Genomic DNA, 19,513 nt, shown 5'->3' on the forward strand with positions numbered 1-19,513 from the left:
AGAACTGTTTCAGACAATAGACAAACAGGTTTCTGGGTGGCCAGAATCTGATTATGGTGAAAACGGAACCTTACTGTGGGAACTGGAGACAGCAGTGCCTCTTGAACTTAAGCAAGTGGGTGTATTTTAGCCCAAGATAAACAAAATCATTGTAGGGTTTTGACCTGAAAATGAGGTTAGAGATAATACTATAATATTTCAGTTGTACAAATCAAGACATAAACATGCTCCATCCTCTGCGGTTGCATGAAACAACATCTGTGCTTGTTCAAACAACAGACCGACCAGCCTGGGTTGGAATCCTGGCTCTGCTTTTACAAACTGTGTATAATAGATAACACTGATACCTGCCTTGATCTCCTTTTCTGGGTCGGTGCACGCATCTCCCAGCTGCAATGAATTTTGTTTGCTCTCAGCTCTTAGCTGCTCTCTTCCAATAATTGCCTTGGGCCAAATGGGAGCCACCTCATCACCTCCCAGGATGGCAAGCAACCACTGACTAAGTGACATGCAGGGTACAAAGACCAGCACACTGACCTTAAGTGACACCAACTCTGTGTTGCAATCCACTCTCCAGAGCTCCGGGCTGAATCTGTTCTCCATTCTAGACCATTCCTTGCTTAGTTTTTCCCTCCTTATCTGCCTTGCTTCCTTTACTCTCCTTCTCTGAGAGTGTTCCCTCAGTAAATCACTTTCATAAGAATCCTTACTTTAGGAGCTGCTTCCAGGGCACCCAACCTAAGCCAATTGGTCCTGCAAGTGTTCCTAGGAAGTAGACGCAGGCAGGATGGGATTCTAGAGGTTAATCACTTGTCTCTTCAAAGGCAAGTAGGAGCCCATTACTGGTGACGTCTGGAGTATTGATAGGTACTGCCATGCTCTAGGAGGTTACAACTTTATCTATGGTGAGATAGCACAGGGGAATAGTAACCATCAGGGCGATGAAACTGAGTGGCCATTGATAGGGACTAATAATGCATTGAGGAGAGAAACAAAAATACTTGGTTCTATTAAAAATAAAGAAATTGCTCATCCTAAGCTGGCGCTCGGCGAGTTCTCCCAGGAGAAGGCCATGTTCAGTTCGAGCGCCAAGATCGTGAAGCCCAATGGCGAGAAGCCGGACGAGTTCGAGTCCGGCATCTCCCAGGCTCTTCTGGAGCTGGAGATGAACTCGGACCTCAAGGCTCAGCTCAGGGAGCTGAATATTACGGCAGCCAAGGAAATTGAAGTTGGTCGTGGTCGGAAAGCTATCATAATCTTTGTTCCCGTTCCTCAACTGAAATCTTTCCAGAAAATCCAAGTCCGGCTAGTACGAGAATTGGAGAAAAAGTTCAGTGGGAAGCATGTTGTCTTTATCGCTCAGAGAAGAATTCTGCCTAAGCCAACTCGAAAAAGCCGTACAAAAAATAAGCAGAAGCGGCCCAGGAGCCGTACTCTGACAGCTGTGCATGATGCCATCCTTGAGGACTTGGTCTTCCCAAGCGAAATTGTGGGCAAGAGAATCCACGTGAAACTAGATGGCAGCCGGCTCATAAAGGTTCATTTGGACAAAGCACAGCAGAACAATGTGGAACACAAGGTTGAAACTTTTTCTGGTGTCTATAAGAAGCTCACAGGCAAGGATGTTAATTTTGAATTCCCAGAGTTTCAGTTGTAACAAAAGTGACTAAATAAAGCATATATTCACAGTAAAAAAAAAAAAAAAAAAAAAAAAAAGAAATTAAAAACCAAGTGTGAATGTCAGAGAATCTTCTTGGTAGCATTTAAAGCGACATTTGTCTTCCTCAGCCAGAGGACAGCAATACTAAAAACAAGACTCAGGAGTTAACATTAAAAATGAAAGAACATCAAAGAAGGCTGAATTCTTAGCCCACACAAGTCTTTTATGTTGAAGTTAGGGTCCTGATATAGAAGAAGTAGGACTCTGAGACTTAGAACAAGGAGATATATGTAGACACTGAGAAGTGGCCCACTCTCTTTGTTGAAAAGATGGAAGCGGCCCCTTCTACTTGTTCAAAGACTATGTAGAGGCCTCAAATGAATCAGGTGAACTATAAGAAAATGCTTGCCTTCCCCAGGATTTGCAACCACTTGGACACTAGACTCATTAATAGGGCAAGAGTTCAGCATAACCAGAATAACCCTACTGGAGATCTGGTCCTGCGGAAGAGAGAGATCACATATCAAAGGAAGTGCAGGACATGATTCATGTGTGCAAGTAGGAATGTGTGGGAGTGAATCATCAGCATGTCAGATCAAGGACAGTCAAATAAAAGCTGGAGAAAGACGAGATTATTGATATGAGGTCCCTTTCCTATGACACAAAATTAAACACCATGACAATGGCTCTGAGTGACAGGTTTAGTAAGCTGCTAGGAAGCTTCCTGGAAGCATGAAAAAAGTGATGGCTTATATTAAACAGAATGAAGATGCTATAACTTCCATGGTAGAGAAAATATGTCAAAGGCCCAGGGGATTTGGCATGCTGGAACGTATTTGCTACATAAGACTGGGAAACCAACTAATGACTACATTCCTTGGGAGGGCTTAGAGGACACTTTACCAAAGCAGTAAGGATGAGCTGGTGAGGAAGGTGTCAGTATTGTTGAGAAGCCCAATGGCGCTGTCCTTTATGGGCAGGGTTGAGAGTAGGAGATGCTGTAATTGTGCCTCCCAGTAGCGATGGGAATGATAGGATTTTAGAATAGCAGAGGCCAACATGCAGCACTTAACCATTGGAAATTAGATGGGCATAATTAGCATAATGCAAAGCAACTTGGGATGTCAGTCAGGGGAACCTGATCCACAGGGATTTATGGTGATGGCTAACAGAACATGATGTCCATAGGAATGGGATAGATGGGAACCCAACCAAAATATTATTAATATACATACCCTAAGAAATCAAGAACAGACAAGGAGAAAACAAAAAGTTGACCCAATAGGAAGTCTCTTGATCTTGCCCAGTTTCCAGACCGAAGTCATTTCTCAGTTACAGCATCTATAGATTGAGAGTCCAGAGCCCCATGAAGAAGGACTCTACCACAGTGTATACGGGAACTCTCCCTCAGACCTTCCTTAAAGGGACCTCCAGAAATTACTCAGGTAACCACATATTGAGGAAAGGGGAAGACCCAGATCTTTTGAGGGCTTTTCAACACAGAGCCTGATTTGATGTTGGTCCTTGGAAACCCCAAGAGCCATGATGCCCCCTGCTCCTGTTCGAGTAGGTGTATGTGTGAGGATCAGGTAATAAATGAAGTTCTAACTCAGGTATGGCTTACACTGGGTCCACTGAGGCCCTGTAGGTACCTGGAGACCATTTCTCTGATTCCTAAATGTGTAACTACAATGACGTATGAGTTGCAGCTATATTCCTAAGTGTGGAATATACCGCTTCCAGAGCTTGAAGATAATTACCGAGCACTAGGGTCTTTCTTTTTAATAAATAAAGGTTTAAACATGATGTTTAAAAATATTGAAAAGACCAAGTCCCAGTAAAATCCAGATCTCTAGGTCCCTGAAAAAATATGGTGCTCCTTGAGTTTTATAGGGTTTATCTCCTACCCTTTGGGTTGCATATATCTTACCAAAGCCTCCAATCTATTTGCTACCTCTTGCCCGTGTGTATGGATCACCATGATGGCACTGATTTGGTGGGTTAATATGATGTTCTGTGGAATGTCACAATGGTCTCATCTCCTTGTACTATGAGATGACAGAGGGTAGGGCAATTAATGCAGCCCTGGGGACAGACTTTAAGTAAATGTAATATGCCTCTGATCCTTCTTCCAGCTAGAAATGAAAGAGAACGCAGGTTTACCGGCACACTCCTGGACAGGACACTTTGTCAGCACCAATCCCTCCCTCATTCCAACCTCTAACCACTGCCTTCTATCGTGATAATATCCTGACTTCTATTAATTACTTGACCTACAATCTATTTATGCGACTAACTTTTCATGATTTCTCTCCATTTGCATGTCATCACTTCATTCCTTGCCCAGTTTACATGGTTCCACCATTATATCAGTCCTTGCATATACCCTTGATATCCTTGTCTCTCTTCTAACTCTGCCTTCTGCACACCTGCTTTATGCACCAGAACATGACTCTAGAGAATCATGGAATGTGTTGAAAGTCTCACTTTAAATTCATGACCACTAATCCCAACCTGGGCCCTAGTGCTGCCCAGAAATCCTACCACCTTCAATTGTATTAGTATTTTCACTCTCCTTATCCTCTTCCTCCAAATTTATAGCACCTTTTCCCTTCTTATTCTCCTTTTCTCACTTCACTGAGGAAAAAAAGCTAGCAGAAGAGAATTTCTGTCATCTCCCATCCACACATCTACTCACTTACGGGATCTGGATCCCATGCCCGTGTCCTCCTTCCTGCTGTTATGGGCAAGTATCTGTGCGTTTAGTTAAGGACATCTGAGGACAGCTGAGGATAACTACTTGTATACCATATTCCATCCCCTCTCATTACCACAAGATGTTATGCATAAACCTCGCTTCTCTTCTACTTCATCATTCTTCTTTCTTTTAGACCTTTTTTTTTTTTTTTTTTTGGAGACGGAGTCTCACTCTGTTGCCCAAGCTGGAGTGCAGTGATGTGATCTCAGCTCACTGCAACCTCTGCCTCCCAGGTTCAAGTGATTCTCCTGCCTCAGCCTCCTGAGTAGCTGGGATTATGGGCGTGTGCCACCACGCCCGGCTAATTTTTGTATTTTTAGTAGAGACAGGGTTTCACCATGTTGGTCAACTCCTGACCTCATGATCCACCTGCCTCAGCCTCCCAACGTGCTGGGATTACAGGCCTGAGCAACCGCACTCAGCCGGTAACCACCATTCTACCCTCTATGTCCGTGAGTTCAATTTTGTTTTTATTTTTAGATCCCACAAATAAGTGAGAACGTGCAATGTTTGTGTTTTTGTGCCTGGCTTATTTCGCTTAACATAATGATCTCCAGTTCCATCTATGTTGTTACATATGACTGGATCTCATTTTTTTTTTAATGGCAGAATAGGACTCCATTGTGTATATGTGCCACATTTTCTTTATCCATTCCTGTGTTCGTAGACATTTAGGTTACTTCCAAATCTTAGCTGTTGTAAACAGTGCTGCAACAAATAAGGAGAGCAGATGTCTCTTCAATATACTGATTTTCTTTCTTTAGGTATATACCCAGCAGTAGGATTGCTGGGTCATATGGGTAGCTCAATTTTTAGTTTTTTGAGGAACCTCAAAAGTGTTCTCCATAGTTGTTGTATTCATTCACATTTCTACCAATAGTGTATAAGGCTTGTCGTTTGGATATAAGTCATTTTAACTGGAATGAGATGATAGCTCATTGTAGCTCTGGTTTGCATTTCTCTGATGATCAGTGATGTTGAGCATCTTTTCATATGCCTGTTTGCTGTTTGTATGTCTTCTTTCAAGAAAGGTCTATCCAAATCTTTTGCCCAGTTTTTGGATTATTAGATTGTTTTCCTATAGAGTTGTTTGAGCTTCTTATATATCCTGGTTATTAGTATCTTGTCAGAAGGGTTGTTTGCAAATATTTTCTCCCACTCTATGGGCTCTCTTCACTTTGTTGATTGTTTGCTTTGCTGTGCAGAAGCATTTTAACTTGATGTGATCCCATTTGTCTATGTTTGCTTTGGTTGCCTGTGCTTGTGAGATACTGCCAAGAAATCTTTGCCCAGCCAATGTCCTAGAGATTTTCCCCAATGTTTTCTTGTAGGAGCTTTATAGTTTGAGGTTCTAGACTTAAGTCTTTAATCCATTTTTGTTTGATTTTTGTATATGGTGAGAGATGGGGGTCTAGTCTCATTGTTTTGCATACAGATATCCAGTTTTCCCAGCACCATTTATTGAAAAGACAGTCTTTTCTCTGGTGTACATTCTTGGCAACTTTGTGGGAAATGAGTTCACTGTAGGTGTGTGGATTTGTTTCTGGGTTCTCTATTCAGTTCCATTGTTTAATGTGTCTGTTTTTATGCCAGTCCCCTGCTGGTTTGGTTATGATAGCTCTGTAGTATATTTTGAAGTCAGGTAATGAGATTCCTCCAGTTTTGTTCTTTTTGCTTAGGATAGCTTTGGGTATTTCCTTTTACCCTTTCTTACACAGTTGTTGTTTTTAGAAAATACACACTCAGGAATGATCAAAAGTACTTGCTTTTTTTTTTTTTTAAATTATGTTTTGGAGTAATGTTCCATAGTAAGATTCTGAATTGGTACCAGGAGTGCCTTTCTTTTGTAAACCAGAAAAAAATGCAAAAATGGGAAGTGGAAAAGAAGAACTGGAAGTCCACAAATGCCTTCTCAAGCATTTTTTTAAGTAAAGTGGTCAAAAAGAGGTTGTGTGTCTACAAGTTGAGTTCTTTAAAGCTTCTCATGCTCACATATACTCTGGAAAATCTTGTGACCCCAGGGTATGTATGGCAATGCCCTATATCAAATAATGTGCTCTAAATTATTGGAGATCTACACAATCCTCTTATTTGAGCAAAAAGATGTATTTGCATGTCTCCCAAGATATTTGACAAAAGTCACCAAGCTTTCTATTATCAAAAAATATTTTAATTGGCGTATCACCTGACTGTTCACCTAGTTTCTGTTATAATTTGGCTGAAAGAGAACATGGAGAGAGGTGTGATAAGATCCTCATGGTAAGGTAATTGAAAAGTAATGAGCACTGAAAGTCTTTACAGAGAACAGCATTCCTGGGGAGGAACATTATTGTACCTTTGGGATTTTGCTTGGTTCTATTCAAATCCTCAGTTCGGCAAAAATCCATAAAAGTTACTTCTATGTGAGTCACCAAAGGATATCACCAAGATATCTTTCCATTTAAAAAAAGTAAGATAAAAATTTAATTTAAAATTTTCTTTTACCAAAAGACTCTATGTGATGCAACGTTCTGTAGTATTGGGTTATCCTTATTATTATCATTCACAACTTCTAAAAAACATGTATATCATACAAATGTTAATATATAAATATTAAACATTAAAATTAAATTTTATTGGAAATGTGTATCTTAATGAGGTGAATTGAAGTTTATTTTTCTTTTAGTTCACTTATTTATGAATGAATATTGCTAATTGCTGGAATAAGATAACTCTTAGAACAATAACTGTTCCTTTTTTTCATTTATATATACCTAAATATCGAGAAAACTAACTTACACAAATAAGTAGATAGAAATAGAATGTCATTGTACTGTTACTAAATTATTTACCTTTCTCCCAAGATATTTGACAAAAGTCATACAAAGCATTCTATTAATAAAAATTCTTTTAACTGGTGTATCAGCTGGCAATTCAACTAGTTTCTCTTGTAATTTGGCTGAAAGAGAAAATTAGACACCATTTGACTCGATGGTTTTCTAATTGTTAGCGTCATTCACCTTCTCAACAGGGACACTGCCATTTTAGTAATCCCCCTGTTTGTCATTCAGACGTTTTTATACCCAGAGCAATGCTAATGGTAAGGTTTATAAGGGGGTGAGGAGTGACTACAGTTTAATAAGTGGGAGAAGAGTTGTTACAAAAGAAGCATTGAAAAGCAAGAATCTGCATGTTCGTCATTGAAACATCCTCAAATCTAGTGATTTTAGGAAAGCATGCATAGGGAATTGAGGACTTAGGAGTCTGTTTCCTTATAACTGTTTAATCCTTGGATAGGTTTGATATAGCCTGCTCTAATAACTGCCTGTTGAGGGTGCCTGACTCTCCCAGTTTTCCTCCTTCCCTCCCTGATCATCCCTTTTGAATTTCTTTTGCAGGCTCTTCCTCACCCCGGAATGCTCCAACCAGTCCTCAGAAAGCTACATTCTTTCTCCTAGGGAATCTCTAGGGAATCTCATCCATGACTTAAGTAGCACAAATAGGCTGACAGCACCCAGAGATTTTTTTTCTATAGTGGAATCTTTTGGTGAGCACTCAATTTCTATAACAAACTGTCTCCGTAACATCTCTAGTGAGATGTCTAGCAGACATCTTAAACTTAAGCTGTCCTAAAGCAAACTTCTAGCCTGCTCCCTGATAGGGTTTGGCTCCATCCTCTCCCAACTCTGGTCTTGATTTGTGGCTCCCATAAGTACCACGTGTTTTGGAAGGACCCAGTGGAAGATAATTGAATCATGGGGGCGGTTTTCCCAATACTGTTCTCGTGATAGTGAATAAGTCTCACAAGATCTGATGTTTTTATAAGGAGTTTCTGCTTTTGCTTGGTTCTCATTCTCTCTTGCTTGCTGCCATGTAAGATGTGCCTTTGGCCTTCTACCATGATTTTGAGGCCTCCCTAGCCACACGGAACTGTGAGTCCATTAAACCTCTTTTTATTTATAAACCACCCAGTCTCAGGTATGTCTTTATAAGCAGTGTGAAAACAGACAAATACACTCCCTCTCCCTAATTTTCTTCTTCCGTAGTCTTCCCCATGAAAGTTAATTTGGAGCATTCTTTAGCTACCAGCCAATGCTGTTGGCACTACCTTCTATTTCCATAATTTGGTCTCCAATACTGTCTCTTATGGGTTGTTTCTGATACTGCAGCCCAATGAATTCTTTAAAAACACACAGAGAAGAGAAGAACCCTTCAGCACCTATTTCTCTCTCTCTCTCTGTAAAAGTAAAAGACAAACTCCTTAAAATTTCCACAATCCCATACATGGTTGGTCCCTACTTTTCTAAAGGCATTCTGGATTGTTCTGCTCACTCACTCCATTCCAACTCTACTGGCCTGCTCAGGCATGTCAGGTGGGCTCCTCCCTCCAGACCTTGCCATTGGCTGTTCCTTCAACTGGGATTCTTATTATCCAAGATATTTATATGGCTTATTCCATTCCCATCCTCTTCTTCAGGTCTTTGCTCAAATGATCAACAGTGAGGTCTTCTCCAATTCCCAATTGAATATCGCATCCAATCCTTCTTCTACACTCCCAATTCCTCATTCTTGAATCATTTTCTCTGTAGCACTTTTCATTCATGATGTACTGCATGCTTTACTTGTTTATTATTATATTACTTTTTCTGTCTCCTATGAGGAGAGCTATTTTTGTCTACTGTATGTCTAGGGCCAAGAACAATGACTGGACTCATAGTAAAAATTCAATAAATATGTGTTGAATGATAAGTAAATGAGACAACTATGCCACTAAATTGTAGAATGTAATAATGTGCCTGGAGTGTATAAAGGGAAGGGGAGAAGGAGAAAAGGAGCAGACTCTGCCAGTATTTATTGGCTTCTTTTAACACCATTTGCCTGAGCAGTCACTGATCCTGGTTATGGCTCTTCAATGTGAATTTCTGTCTAACCTAAATATATAACCTTAGTTACTATCAGTATTGATTTTCCACTTGCCATCAGCTTCTTGCCCCTCAATCTGCTTTTCCATGATTTGGTCATTTACTTGATTACTGTTTGTCCAAGGTGCTGGGTGCCTCACTTTCTATACTTTACCACGTAGAGATGGTCACTTTGATCTCAGACCTGGGAAAGTCAAATTTCCAAATGTTAGGCTTGCCGTCACAGGCTAGTTCTTGGCATGATATGGCCAACTATCATCTGATGCTCCCTTTGAATGGGTCCTTGTGGTATGAAATGTTTATTCTTAACTTTAAAAAATCACATTTTAAAATACCAGCTTATTATTCATTCTCGGTTGATGTAATATTCGACTCAGTGAGGCTAAACGTAATCAGAATCTCAATTCTAATATCATAGAGTGACTAGCAAGGATTTTGTTCTTAAATTTACATCAGTTTATATCAGTTTTTAAAGAGCAGAAGTTGGAGCCTTCCTAGCTAGAGGCCATCTAGGGCATTCACATAGGCTGCCTGCTGATAAAGGTCTTCATTCAGATGATTTTTGACAGAAAATTTTGACAGATAATTCATGGAAAGGAGGAATTCTGCTTGGAGAATATAACTAACCATTTGGGACCCTGACTCATTTAAAAGTGCTTTTTGGGCCGGGCGCGGTGGCTCAAGCCTGTAATCCCAGCACTTTGGGAGGCCGAGACGGGCGGATCACGAGGTCAGGAGATCGAGACCATCCTGGCTAACATGGTGAAACCCCGTCTCTACTAAAAAATACAAAAAAAAACTAGCCGGGCGACGTGGCGGGCGCCTGTAGTCCCAGCTGCTTGGGAGGCTGAGGCAGGAGAATGGCGTAAACCCAGGAGGCGGAGCTTGCAGTGAGCTGAGACCCGGCCACTGCACTCCAGCCTGGGCGGCAGAGCAAGACTCCGTCTCAAAAAAAAAAAAAAAAAAAAAAAAAAAAAAAAAAAAAGTGCTTTTTGTCTTATTCTTTCCTCTGTCCTCCTTCATTTTTCTTTCACAATTTTTTGCTTTAAAACTTGATAAATACCAGTTTCAGAGCTTGGGATAAACACTCTTCCCCATCTAAACATCCCAGGACAGTTCACCTTGGCTTTCCACCAGTGACTTGCCCTCCTGAAAGTTTAGCCCCAGACCCACGGTGGCCTTAGGACCTGAAGCTGTAATCCCACAGTCTCAGGAATACACCCATATCCAATAGCCATAGAAGAACTAATGGTCCCACTCGAGGCTCAGTCCCTGGCTTTCATGGCATTGAGGAAAGAAGCCACTCTTCTGGCAAGGTGAGCTAATTATCCATCTAGCAGAGGTCAATGTGAGATTGCTGGTCTTGTGTTCCAAAGCCCTGCATGCAAAGCTCAAGCCACCCTCACAGAAATGCCATCTGTGACTCAAGAGGGTTTTGTATTCTGCTGTCTCATCATAGATTCTGCATTTTCTTCTGAGGTTAAGACATTTCAGAGATTTGCAACTCATTAATTCTCAGAAGAGAATAAAAGATTTAGAATATTTTCTTTTTAATTATTCCTGATAAGGTTTGAGAGATGGGCCATCCTGCAAATGCAGTCAGCATATTCTTTTGGGACATCCACTAAAGTACGTATATAAGTATTTTTTTCTTGCTTTCCTTAATCCTGTTTTGTCCCAGATCAAAAATACTGACCCTGAGACTTGCTTCCCCTATTGGGTCAGCTGCCCTGCTTCCTCATCTTGTTTGCTGATGCAGACTCCAGTCTCCTGCTCTAGTCTGTTGTTCTTGGAAGAGTTGGCTCCTCTCCTTGAGGAACTGGGGCCTCTAAGAGGAATAACCCTATGTTTGCAGCCAAATATCTGACCACATCTTCCAGCTAGGTCAGCATGGTGGGGTATGCAAAGTCCAAGGTGATGTGCTTGATTCCAAAGCAGAAGACATTGTGACTTTATAGTCCCTATGTGTTATCTAGATTGACTGAGAACCCTAATTCTTGCATTGGTTTCAAGGCCCCTCAAGGTCCTCTATTTTGAGAAACTGTAATTACTCTTAATGGGGCATTGTGTAGGAAGTTGTTTTCTGTCTACTGAAAAATAGACCACAGTCCTCTTTTCCACTCCTCTCTCCACACACTGTCACACACCCCACACTCAGGAAAGACATGGTGTGGTATTTAAGCATCCAAAGGGAGACTATCAGGGTGTGAAACTGGTTCTATCATTTACAAACTGTAAGAACAAAGCTTAATCTCTCTGTGCATGAGTTTTCTTTTTTTTTTTTTTTTTTTTTGAGACGGAGTCTCGCTCTGTCACCCAGGCTGGAGTGCAATGGCCGGATCTCAGCTCACTGCAAGCTCCGCCCCCCGGGTTTACACCATTCTCCTGCCTCAGCCTCCCAGATGGGAGTTTTCTCATTTGAAAAATGAGAACATTCTACTTATCTGGTAGAACTGTAATAAATTAAATAATACATTATAAGCACTTAGAGCTATTCCTGACAGTAATGCTAAATAAATGTTAGTTATTACTTTTATGATCACAATTTGAACTGTATTATAGGAAATTACACATTACCCATGTCTCCTGTAGTCAAGGCAACTAGGCCACCAACCTTCCAATGGTGAAAGTTCCCAGTTGGCAGAAGGGGTCGTCCTAGTGCTGATTTAAGTCTAGCATTCATTCACCACCTTGGCAGTGGTATGGTTAAAAGCCAGAATTCTTGGCTTCGGGTCTTTTTTTCTGCCACTACCCAGCTCTGTGAACTCAGGCAAGTTACTTGACCTCCTGTGCCTTGTCTTCCTGATCTATGAAATGGACTCACAAGGTAGTCGAGAATATTAAATGAAATAATATGTGGAAAGAGCCAAACCATCAACACTGTAAATCTAACATAAGGAGCCCATTGTTTTCCATTTCCAGGTTCCTCTGGTTCCATTTGGCCCCCTTTTCTTAGTATATCTGGACTGCTTGGATCCTTCCTTATGACTTTTCCACTTCTTGGCTCTCTCAGATGACTGGGGTCAAGAGGATAGAGAATACCAGGCAAGGAGTCCTGGATTCTCCATAAAGAGTTGGAGACATATTAATGCAAAACTCTGCCTACTTCTTATGAACCTGGCAAGTGCTTTCAGTCATGGGATCCAGTAGAATTTGTAGCTCTATGTGCCCAGCGGAGGTGGAAGAGAATGGTAGCGACTGGGGAAGTGGCTAAAGAAGGAGACTGTACTCAAGTCCACATGGTCTTCCTACACTTTCTGTTTCACCGTTGAGCGAGGCATTTTCCATCACATAAAAGAGTCCCCTTTTCACTGAACCATTGGCCCTGCTCTATTCTTCGAACTGTTTGTCTTCTTCTCTAGTTTTCCAACTTCTGAACTTTCTACTCTTTCTTCTATTTTATTCTTTGGGCTTAGATGTCCATTTCTCTTTTTCTAATGACAAGCCATAATTTAGAATTAAGCATATGTAAACTTAATATGTATAAAGCAAGGATAACTTTATCTGCTCTCATAAATACACTTATCAGCAAAACTATCTGCGTCTGGAGCTTTTTGAGGGTAAAGGATTTAATTATTATTACTATTTTTGTGTGGGTCAATTTTGGCATTTTGGATAATTTTTCTAGAGGTGTATTTATCTTCCTTCCTTCCTTCCTTTCTTCCTTCCTTCTTTCTTTCCTTCCTTCCTTCTTTTTTCCTTTCCTTTCCTTTCCCTTCCTTTCCCTTCCTTTCCCTTCCCTTCCCTTCCCTTCCCTTCCCTTCCCTTCCCTTCCTTTCCTTTCCTTTCCTTCTTTCCTTTCCTTTCTAGAGGTATATTCCTCTAATTCCCTCCCTCCCTCCCTCCCTTCCTTCTTTCTTTCTTTCCTTTCTTTCGCCAGGTCTTGCTCTGTCACCCAGTCTGGAGTGTAGTGGTGTGATATTGGCTCACTACAACCTCCACCTCCCAGGTTCAAGCGATCTTCCCACTCAGCCTCCCAAGTAGCTGGGACTACAGGTGCACACCATCATGCCCAGCTAATTGTTTTTGTATTTTTTGTAGAGATGGGGTCTTATTGTGTTGGCCAGGCTGGTCTGAAACTCATGGATTCAAGTGATCTACGTGCCTTGGTCTCCCAAAGTACTGGAATTACAAGTGTGAGCCACTGAGCCCTACCTACTCTAGGGTTTCTTCTCTTTTGTTTCCATTGTTGATTAGCATTAACTCAATATGACTCACGCATATATTTATATTTTTTACTATCAATTAAGGTTAGAATTTCTATGTTTTGTCCTAAAATGGTTAAATTCCTGGACCCACTCTGCTACCTGTGTCTGCTCTCTCCTCCTGCTCCCTCCTTGTTGATGTCCTGAGTTTAGTGCTGGAATGTTATAAATAAATTTGTGGGTGTGCTGGGATGGGGTGTTACCGGTTACTTAAACAAAAATAAACTGTACTGAGTTATCCACTTACTCTCACTTCCTGTATCGTTTTGCTTCCTCTGGCGTTATTTTTCTCTAGTGGTTTAATACTTCTTCCAAGAATGTTCCAACAATGCATTTGTTTGGTAAACTTTGAAAGGTCTTGGATACTAAGAATATTTTTATTTCAGTGTCATTCAATTGATAGTTTATTTGTATAAAATTCTAGCTTCAGGGTTTCTTTTTTGCTTCCACAGAACCACAGTATTACCCATTATCATCTCATGTCTAATAACCCTATTGAAAGACCTTTAATAATATGGTCTTCATACTTTCGTGGTTCTGCTTGTCTTCACACAATGTGTTTCAGTTTTCTTTGTGTATCTGATGATCTGACGTTTCGTGACAACGTGATTAAATGTGATTTCATTTTTCATATCTCTCCCGCTTAGTGTTTTATGCACTTAATAATTTTGAATCTTCCATCTTCCTTTAGTTCTAGAAAATGTCAGTTAATATTTCTTCAAATATTCCCTCCCTTCCTTTAATTTTGTCCTGCCTAAGAGGGCCTATTCTATTATTTGGAGACTTCTCTTTTAATCTTCCAAGTCTCTCAAATTTTTAAAAATTTATTCTTATCAGTTTATTGTTTTCTGGGGCTTTGTGGGTGAGTTCCCTGATTGGACTAATGGGCTTCTTAGTTCATTTCTCAGCAGTACCCTTTCTGTCATCCAGCCCCTGTGTGGGGTTCTTTATTCACTCTTTTATTACCTCAACTCTCTAAATGGCTCTTTTTCTATTTTCTGTTTCTAATATGTCTTGTTTTCTCTTTGCCTATTATAATTTTTATTATGTTTAATCTATTAATTTTTATTTTTCTGGAATGACTGTGCAGTTGTCATTCATTTCTAAAACTTACACTCTGCAGAATATTTCTACTTTTCCCTCTGATCTCACAGTGTCATGACTTGTAGGTAGTACCTGGGATGGCTGGGAGGAGGGAAAAAGCCCAGGTCCTAGCCTATGCTCTTTGCAGAGATATGGTGGGTACAGGGTAGAGAAGGCTCTGGGACTGGCCTGCCTCTCTCTTCCTAAATCAGGCTATAGTGCTGCCTTCTCTGCCACTGCCTATTTCAGGGGCCCTGCAGTTTTTACTGTCCCATGTATTTTGCAGGAGAGAGAAAGCAGTATAACTGGAGCATTCCTTGCAGTCTAACATGAGCATTCCTTTCTAACCTATCCTCTTCGCATAGCTGTCTTCCCATTACAAATGACTGTATGCTGCTTGAGTGTGCATTCCTCTTACCTCCTCCAAAACCAACCTCCTAGTCACCTTCTGCTGCTTTAAGAGTTTCTGAAAGTTGTGTTTCTTTTTTTCCCTCTATTTTTAGTGTATGCGTCAGCACTGGGATTATTTGAAATGCATGTCAAATCTGTAACATCTCTAGGTTTGGCTTTAAGAGAGGAAGACAGGCCCTGATGCCAAGCTGCCGTCTTATCTGACACTTGCAATTCTGCATTAGTTCTGTATCTTAAGAAGGAGCTCATGACTGGAAAGATGGGATCCAGGAATGCGTGTGGAGTGTGCCCCAGACAACCCCAGAATGTTTGAGGGGCAGGTCTCATATTTTCTATTTTGATGTCTCAGAAACTGACACGAGCTGCTAGAGGCTTCTGTTCTCTTTTCTCTAATTTTCTTCACTGTCAACTCTGACCCTGTTGATTTCTATGGATATCTACATTGTCCTATCCAGAGTGACTCTAGAACTACCCATCTGTGACAAATATATCACCTAAACAGTAGTAGTCTCCTCTGGGTGTGCATAGGTCCTCTTTTGACACCAAATTTCTCTTTAGCTTCTCAATTAAGAGCATCAGATGTATGGCATTCAGATCATGATCATTCTAAAACTTGTGTTCATTGAACGCCATCAGTACTTCGATTCTTGCTAGATTTTTCTGTATCATGAAAGAGAAACTAACAAATGCTAATGAAGCTAATGAATGAATTAATGTAGGAATGAGTAAGTGCATTAATAAAACGCTATTTTGCTTCCCAGATGATTATGTCATTATAGGAATCGTTGGTTATAGCCTTAAAACCCAAGGAAAATTTCACTCTCATCCTGGATCATGCTCCTCCAAGATGGTCCATAAGTTGCCTGTGGAGCATCTGCAACCTTTTCTTGATGTTAAAATGTTTAGTTCATTTAATCATGAATTCAGTATTCAGCATTTTCTCAGTGAACATAAAATGATGGCAACTCTTTACGTTTTTGTTCACTCCATTCTCTTTATTTGGGTCCTCCTCTACTTCTCAGAGTTCATCCAGAATCCCCCATTTTCTGAGGTTGGCACATAATCCTCTTGGGGCAAGATGTTCAGTAAATACTCTCGAATCCTCAAGCCACTGTGTGTTCCCAGGAGCCCTCCGTGTGCCAGGGCAAGAGTGGAGAACTGGCCATGTCCTCTTCTCTGTTACTCTTTGCTTTAAGTGCACGAAAACAGTTCTGCTTCGTCTATTTCTTGCTGGGAGTTCAGAACAAACACAGCCATGTATTCCCATTTAACATCTCTCAACCTCCTTATAATTCAGCTAAATCTAAGTAAGAGTCACCATGCTATACTCCATTAATCCATTTTTTCATTTCAGAAACCACTTACTGAACCTTCTAGGTGTTAGCCATTGGGTCAGCTCTATAGGATACAATGATGATACAGTAGATAGTGTCAAAAAAAAAAAATAGACAAAGACAAGAGGGAGCGATATAGAGAGCGAATGAGGGCTGCCCAGCCTGGGAAGGGAGAAATTTGTCTTGGATGGAGCTCTGTGTATCTATGGTGAGGAGGCCAGACCTAGAGTAGCGTTTCCACAGGGTTTCTTTAGATGATAGATGGGTATGAGTGACAGAATTGAAATGAGACCCCAAGGAACACACGTGGCACTCCAGAATATCAACAGTACTATAAATATATGTATGTGTGTGTGTTAACTAGAATTAAAGCATTACAATTAATTAAAATTAAAACTTCTAGTGAACTATTTCAAAAATTCTAAAGGAAGGAGTGTGGTAATAATAGCCACCAAAGTATCTGCAAGTATCAAATGCTGTGTTTATATAAATGAGAGAGGGCATGGGTATTGACAAGATACGCATTGATAATAAATAATTATCCATTGAGAGCTAGGAATTGAAAAAATAATGTGAAACTTTCTTGAGAATCTCAAAAAAGCATTAATTCCTGAAGAATTGTTGAGGTGACATTTTTTTAAAAAGATACTTTTGTGTAGCTGGGGACCTGTAAGGCTCAATGAAATATACAAGATAATCGTGATTATCACTAAGGAAAACATGAGTTCAGAGCCCTTCTTCCCTCTCTCCTTCCTTCCTTTCTTTTGTACATGATAGAATTAGTGAATTGGAGAATTCAGTCCACGCTTTGGGAAGTATTTTTTATAAATGTGTTAATTAAATAGTGGGTAAAGGCATGTATAGAACTAAGTAAACATGTTGTCGTGTGGACTTTTAACACTCCCGCCACGCTGGTCATGTTCAGCACTGGCCACGCTCTGACCGATACCCATGTGGTATCTTGTTGCTCCCTTTCCTAATCCGAATCCCGAATCCCATTACCTTGCTGAATATGTTTGTTGGACAAATGAAGTCCATTTTAAAATTGTATCATTCTTATAAAAAGCAGCCTAGTTCTAGAACAACATTCTAAAGATAACTAATGTAATAATTATGGCAATAATATAGTTGAATGAGAATTGATCCTGTGTAAAGTCATTTCCAGTGCTTCTTTTTATCCATTTTTTCGTAGCCCTTCTCTTGTTGTATCTCTCCTGAGTCCCTCATTCTTCAAGAGCTATGATTGTGTTGTCTGCTCAATCTAGCGTCTGCTCCAAACAATTTACAACATTGTCCTGAGACACTAAAACAACGAGCGCTGTCGAGGACTTCAGGCTTGCTGTTTATGAAGCAGCTCCAGCAACCCTGGGCCTTTCTCTCTTGCTTGCTTCCTCATGTCTCATCAAGACTCACCTGTGAGCCAGGCACGGTGGCTCACACCTGTAATCCCAGTACTCTGGGAGACCGAGGCAGGTGGATCATGAGGTCAGGAGATTCAGATCATCCTGGTTAACATGGTGAAACCTCATCTCCACTAAAAACACAAAAAATTATCTGGGCATGGTAGCACATGCCTGTAGTCCCAGCTACTTGGGAGGCTGAGGCAGGAGAATCGCTTGAACTTGGGAGGTGGAGGTTGCAGTGAGCTGAGATTGCACCACTGCACTCCAGTCTGAGCAATACAGTAAGACTCCGTCAAAAACCAACCAACCAACCAACCAACCAACCAACCAACCTCACCTGCTACCTGTCTATGTCCTGATGGGCAAGCAAAGTGGCTAAAGGCAATCTCACAAATTAGTCCATAGTGGGGAGATGTTGACTGCATCTCTCACACTTCTTTCACAGTCAAAGTATACTTTATTTTTAAATAAAGTCCTTCTGTGCTTTCAGTGGAGAAGGGGTGGGGATTTTAAGCACTTCCGAAGTTTACTGGGGGCACTCAGATGCCACCCCTTAGACTGCCATATGCTCACTGGAAGGATCACACTGAGGACCCTGAAGAGCCTGAGGAGGAATTGCATACCTTCTTTCATTGCTGTTCGCTGTGGATCGAAGTGTGTTTCTCCAAAATCTGTATGCTGAAGCACTAACCCCCAATGCGACTGTATTTGGAGATCAGGCCTTTAAGATGGTAAGTAAGTTTAAATAAGATCATAAGAGTGGAGTCTTAATCCAAAAGGGCTAGTGTCCTTCTTTTTTATTTTTTCTGTATAGATAAGATTTTGCCATGTTGCCCAGGCTGATGTCAAACTCCTGGGCCCAAGGGATCCATCCGCCTAGGCCCTCCAAAGTGCTAAGATGACAGGCATGAGCCACCGCACCTGACTTAGGATTGATGTCTTCATAAGAAGAAGAAAAGGACACCAGTAGTGTGCACGCACAGAAGAAAGCCATGTGATGACATAGTAAGAAGGTGGCTGACCACAGTCCAAGAAGAGAGGGAAGAGAAACTTCCCCAGAATTCAGCCTTGCCCACACCTTGAGCTTGGACTTCCAGCCTTCACAATTTATTAGAAAATAAATGTCTGCTGTTCAAGCTACGTGGTCTGTGGTACTCCATTATGGCAGCCTGAGCAGACTAATACACTTGCCATTTTGAAAACAAACTCTCATGTAGGTTAAACATGTATTTTAAAAGTTTAGATCATTAAATTAATTCAAATAATTAATTAATTTTAAGCTTTTATATTTATCTAGGGAAATTTGGGGGTTTAAGTTTCTCACAAAAAGCCCTTTAGAAAACTTGTTATCACAAACTGCTAAGAGTGATCTGGGCCTTGGGAATAATTGGCAATGATTGACTTATCATTAATTAGGTTCTTGAATCAACAGGCAATGACTTGGTGTTTTCTTTTTTGTGTAAGACTGGAGCTGACATTCACACTGTAGGCTGGGTCTCCCAGTTGCTTTGCTGTCTCACTTACTGCACATTGTCCCATCCTTCTGGATGTGTGACAGCCCTTGCCATGTGGCACGGGCACAGCTGGCTAAACTGGCAGCTGCGCTTTGGAGCTCATGACTGATGTCTATTGAGAGTAAAGATGAGGAGATTTATTAGAAAACTATCAAGATTTTGGAGTATATTGGTCACTTTTGGAAGCCTTGAAAGGTCTTGCCTGACTCTTCCTCCCCGGGGTCAGAAGCAGAGCCCTAGAGAA

At 40.8% G+C, this 19,513-nt stretch overlaps 1 protein-coding gene across 1 annotated transcript; it reads left to right on the top strand.

Moving 5' to 3' along the window:
• Positions 1 to 1,030: 1,030 nt before the first annotated feature.
• Positions 1,031 to 1,701, top strand: LOC117066593 (40S ribosomal protein S7-like). The gene has a single exon (XM_033181961.1). It carries the CDS (start codon positions 1,073 to 1,075, stop codon positions 1,655 to 1,657), a length of 585 nt encoding a protein of 194 aa, XP_033037852.1. The 5' UTR covers positions 1,031 to 1,072; the 3' UTR covers positions 1,658 to 1,701.
• The last annotated feature ends 17,812 nt before the right edge of the window (positions 1,702 to 19,513 follow it).

The sequence above is a fragment of the Trachypithecus francoisi genome, unplaced genomic scaffold (genome assembly GCF_009764315.1).
Source record: "Trachypithecus francoisi isolate TF-2019V2 unplaced genomic scaffold, Tfra_2.0 Lachesis_group20, whole genome shotgun sequence".
Taxonomy (NCBI): domain Eukaryota; kingdom Metazoa; phylum Chordata; class Mammalia; order Primates; family Cercopithecidae; genus Trachypithecus; species Trachypithecus francoisi.

Coding starts and splice junctions, on each gene's coding strand:
- LOC117066593 (XM_033181961.1), top strand. CDS start 1,073: ATGTTCAGTTCGAGCGCCAAGATCGTGAAGCCCAATGGCGAGAAGCCG.